Source organism: Rhagoletis zephyria, unplaced genomic scaffold (assembly GCF_001687245.7).
Source record: "Rhagoletis zephyria isolate East Lansing unplaced genomic scaffold, Rhagoletis_zephyria_1.1 Rzeph_scaffold_00581, whole genome shotgun sequence".
Classification (NCBI taxonomy): domain Eukaryota; kingdom Metazoa; phylum Arthropoda; class Insecta; order Diptera; family Tephritidae; genus Rhagoletis; species Rhagoletis zephyria.
In genome coordinates, this window is record NW_016157665.1 from 209,157 (window position 1) to 214,015 (window position 4,859).

General features: G+C 37.7%; 1 protein-coding gene across 1 annotated transcript; it reads left to right on the forward strand.

Annotated features, from left to right (window-relative positions):
* The first annotated feature begins 317 nt into the window (after positions 1-317).
* LOC108360513 (acyl-CoA synthetase short-chain family member 3, mitochondrial) lies at positions 318-4,171 on the forward strand. The gene is made up of 6 exons (XM_017612836.1): positions 318-327; positions 1,681-1,985; positions 2,082-2,767; positions 2,838-3,148; positions 3,217-3,362; positions 3,540-4,171. The coding sequence occupies exons 1-6, from the start codon at positions 318-320 to the stop codon at positions 4,056-4,058; spliced, it is 1,977 nt and encodes a 658-aa protein (XP_017468325.1). The 3' UTR covers positions 4,059-4,171.
* Positions 4,172-4,859: the final 688 nt, after the last annotated feature.

Genomic DNA, 4,859 nt, shown 5'->3' on the forward strand with positions numbered 1-4,859 from the left:
TTTTTTCCACTTTCTTCGTGACCTTTTTCATGGTTTCATGTCATGGTTTTTCTTGGGAGGCAGGCTTTTTGTTTAATATGTCTTCGGCAACAATTTCCCATATATGCCATTTCAACACTTTTGGAGAAATAAGCTGTTTTGAAATATTACAATACGGGTATCAAACAACAAAATACTTTTAAGGCGCAGTGAAGCACGCTGGGTATTTGCCAGTTTTGAAAAAATTTTGAAATTTTTATTTAGCTAGCTTATGGTGATCTCATTTCTACCAAAAAATTTTACCTTTTGATAGCAAATTTTCACTCTAAGCTAGCGATATGGTTTTAGGTAAAGTTTAGTCAATCTTTTTATATAAAAGTAACAAAAAATAATTTGAAAAATATTGTGAATATTAAAAAAAAAATATTAAACGTGGTCACTTGTTTGAGTTTCTGTATATGTACAATTATATTACACATTGAAAAAAAAAATGTACGAATTCTAACAAGAGTTTTGTTACTGTGATTATTTTAGTGTAACTCAATTCCATAGTCCATTGCAGACTCAAATGTGCATTATATGCTGAAATATTAAAAAAGACCTTCTCCTTTAAAATATACTTTTGTCGCTTACATACATATTTTTGCGGTTAGGGCTCGGTATCTTCAGTTAGACTTAATGAGATAAAGTTATATATATGTAGTTATAGTAGGCGGTACCACGCCCATTTCCCGAAATTCCACAATAATGTTATTTCTTTACAAGGGATTGTTGTGAGTATCAACTTTGCGTAAATTAGCGTCCTTAAATTTTGAAATATCGAAAATTGAACATTTCAGAACTATACCGTTACATGAAAAATGGGCGATTTCAAATATTTTCAACACATTGCATTTATGTGACAAGTACCGAGTTTGGTACAAATTGATTGAATGGTTACCGAGATACACATATGTGGTCGTAAGTGGGCGGTGCCACGCCCATTTTCCAAAAATTTGTTATAAACGTATTTTTTTGCTAAAGAATTATTGCAAACATATACTTTGTATAAATTAATTAATTATTTGGTGAAGCAGTTACCGAGATATACACATGTAAACATAAGAAGGCGAGGCTACGCACATTTTCCAAAAATTTATAATTTTCTTATTTTCCGCCAAAAGGTCATTGTAAATATAAATTGTGTGTGAATAAGCTTTAGTAGTTACTAAAATATCACAGTTTTCGTATTTTTGCCAACTACCGTTATATGGGAGGTAGGCGTGGTTATTGTCAGATTTTTCCAAAATTATCCCGAACAACTCACGAAATGCTCTTGAAGTAGTCCTCAAAAGGTTCCGAAATAATTCACAACTAGACACGAAATGGTCGTGAAATAGCCCTGAATTAGTCCAGAAATGTTTGTTTGTACACACAAGAAGCAATTACAAATTTTCTGCTGGGTTAGCGCAGATTTCACCCATTACGAGAGCTAAGACGTTCACACATCACACCAAAATAGTCAGACCTGTTTACTTGGTGCTTGCATTTCCTAATACCGTCTTCAATTTTAATGACATGTATACATTTGTAACTGACCATCTAGGCTACCTTTTCAGATAGGCCACGAGTTGTCTACTCTTCGACAAGTTATGTTACACGCTTCTTAATTACTTTTTTTGGCTTAGATCTTTCAAATCGCACACTTTTTTTTATTTTCAGGTGAATTGCTTGGCGACGAACATGATCCAGTTTATGTAGATGCTTATAATCGCTCCATATCGAACCCCAGCGAGTTTTGGGGTGAACTTGGGCGCCTAATCGATTGGTATAAGCCATGGGAGCGGGTTATGGATAACAGCAATCCCCCATTCACGAAATGGTATTGCGGTGGTTATTTGAATGCCTGTTACAATGCTGTGGATCGGCATGTACTCAATGGTAATGGCAACAAAGTTGCGCTCATATACGACAGTCCGCTAACGAACACAGTGCGTCACGTTACCTACCAGCAGCTCTATGATCAGGTATGCGGCGAATGATTTTACTGCAGTAAACGCAACGTTTAACTTGTTAACTCAATTTACATAACTATCACTTCTGTCCGTTGCATCACATTTTAGGTCACAGTTTTTGCCGGTGGTATAGCGAGCTTAGGACTTCAAAAAGGCGATCGTGTAGTTATCTATATGCCTTTGATACCAGAGGCAATTGTCGCCATGTTGGCCACTGTGCGCCTGGGTGCTGTACACTCCGTTGTATTCGGTGGCTTTGCCGCCAGCGAACTCTGTACACGTATCGAGCATGCGGAACCAAAGTTTATAATATCGGCCAATTGTGGTGTCGAGCCCGGTAAGGTGGTGCCCTATTTGGATATACTACATGATGCTGTGAAAATGTCAAATTGGAAACCGATTTGCAATATAATTTATATACGCGAAAATATATTGCGTAGCACCAATTTAGATTGGAAAACAGATATGCTCTGGGAAACGGTTATGCATTTGGGTGCACCAGCCGAATGTGTGCCCGTCGAAGCTAATGATCCGCTTTACATACTCTACACATCCGGCACAACAGATAGACCAAAAGGTGTGCAACGTCCAACAGGTGGACACTTGGTATCGTTGATCTATACGATTCAGAAAATTTATGGCATCAAACCAAGCGATGTGTGGTGGGCGGCATCGGACTTGGGTTGGGTGGTCGGACACTCGTACATTTGTTATGGTCCACTGTCATTGGGTGCGACAAGTGTGATGTATGAGGGTAAACCAGATCGTACACCCGATCCAGGACAGTACTTTAGGTGCGAATAGTTCGAATGGTTGTTGCTTTTAATATTCATCTCATCGCATTCTCTTCTCTCTCTACAACAGAATAATCGAACAACATCGCGTGAATGCACTCTTTTCGGTTCCTACTGCTTTTCGCGTCATACGTCGCGCTGATCCGGAAGTAAAATGTGGACGAAAACATTCACTTAAATCTCTGCGTTGCATATTCATTGCTGGCGAGCATTGTGATATAGAAACAAAGAGCTGGATGGAACGCATTTTTAAGGTGCCGATATTGAATCATTGGTGGCAAACAGAGTCGGGTTCACCAGTTACCGCGACTAGTCTCGGTTTCGGACACAGCCTCAACCCGCCAAGGTACACAACCGGATTGCCTTTTGCTGGCTATAACAGTAAGTAACGTGACCATAAAATACTTAAGATCACTAACATTACGTTACGATACGTTTAATCTCCCCAGTAAAGGTATTGAAGCCAAATGGCGATGAATGTGAGACTGCGAAATTGGGACGCATCGCATTGAAGTTGCCGCTGCCACCCGGATTCATGTCCAGCCTTTACAAAACCGAAGAACTCTTTAAGAAGACATACTTCCAAAAATATCCGGTAAGTTTAGCAAGTTAAGGAAAATTTGAATCCGTCTCCAAAAGATCGGTCAAAATGGGATTTGTGTGAACGAGAAATTACATAATGCCGAAATCGATTTGTCCCCGAACCAAATTTGGCAAGGAATGACGGAAATTCAGTCTGTACATTAATATGGCAAATCTCATTCCCTTTCAGGGCTACTACGACACAATGGACGCGGGCTATAAGGATGAAAACGATTATGTGTATGTGACGGCACGCGACGATGATGTCATCAATGTGGCTGGTCATCGCATTTCCACATCCAGCTTGGAAGATGCTGTTCTCAGACATCCCGATGTGGTTGATGCCGCCGTGTTTGGTGTGCCTGAAGCGACTAAGGGACAGGTGCCGCTTTGTCTTTACATACCCAAGGAGGATAGCCGGTTAAACGATGCGAAATTATCCACCGAACTCATTAAAATTATACGTGATGTTGTTGGTCCGATCGCTGCTTTCCGTTTGGTGGCGCCAGTTGAGGCATTACCACGTACACGGTCCGGGAAGACGATGCGTAAAGCTATGGCGGATTTTGCGAAAAATGAATTAGTCTTGCTACCGTCTACGATTGAAGATCCGACTGTTTTTGGTGGATTGAGACGTGCTTTACAAACTTTAGGCTATGCTATGAATGCACCGGATCCAGCTTTGGCTGTTAAGAATAAGGAAAATTAAAAAATAATAATAATAGAAAAGAGAGGACTTAATATTTTACTTATGTATGTACATATACATGTACGTTATATAATCTTAAATGATCTTTATTTGTGAGTTGCGTAATTAACTAATTTGTACTACTTATGTATTTACTTACCTGTAGGCTTACGTAACCAAAAAAAAAACGATGTAAAGTTACAGTTTATTATATGTATTTGCTTTAAATTATAAAATAAATAGTTGACGAAAGGTAAGCGTGTTGCAGTGACATTTTTTTGTTGACTAATTTTTAACTCGTACCAAATTAAAGAAGCCTACTTTCCATAGATCCTTAGTGGGCAATACTGTCCGAGTTTCTATACTTAGACAGCACTAAAAAGGATTGCATTTTATGTACAGCGGTGGAAAAATACATAGGGACGCGACATTTCAAAAAATTGTGTTTTTTTTTTGTTTATTTAATTTTTATTATTTTTTATAAATGTATAGCTAACTATAACAAAAACCATGCACATTTATATGTACATACATACATAATTCCGAATTTCATAAAACATGCAAAAATTTTAATTAGAGTTTTTAGAAAAACTTTCGGTATGCAGTTTTATAGCACATTAAATTTTAGTATAATTAAGAGCAAGTCTGAAAATTGATTTTTAGAAATTCTGTTATGTAAAGGAAAATGCACAGCACCATCAACAAAAAAATTTCCAAAAATCAACGGTAAGTCCTACTTTAAACTAGCGCTTAATTTTAATAGAACTTAATGGGCTACAGAACTACAAAAATGGAAATGGAATGGAATTTCTTTATTATATT

What these genes read in the sequence shown, in the direction of transcription:
- LOC108360513 (XM_017612836.1), top strand. An exon ending in GCCTTTTGCTGGCTATAACA is followed by an intron (nt 3,149 to 3,216) that starts GTAAGTAACGTG and finishes TAATCTCCCCAG; the next exon opens with TAAAGGTATTGAAGCCAAAT. An exon ending in CATACTTCCAAAAATATCCG is followed by an intron (nt 3,363 to 3,539) that starts GTAAGTTTAGCA and finishes ATTCCCTTTCAG; the next exon opens with GGCTACTACGACACAATGGA.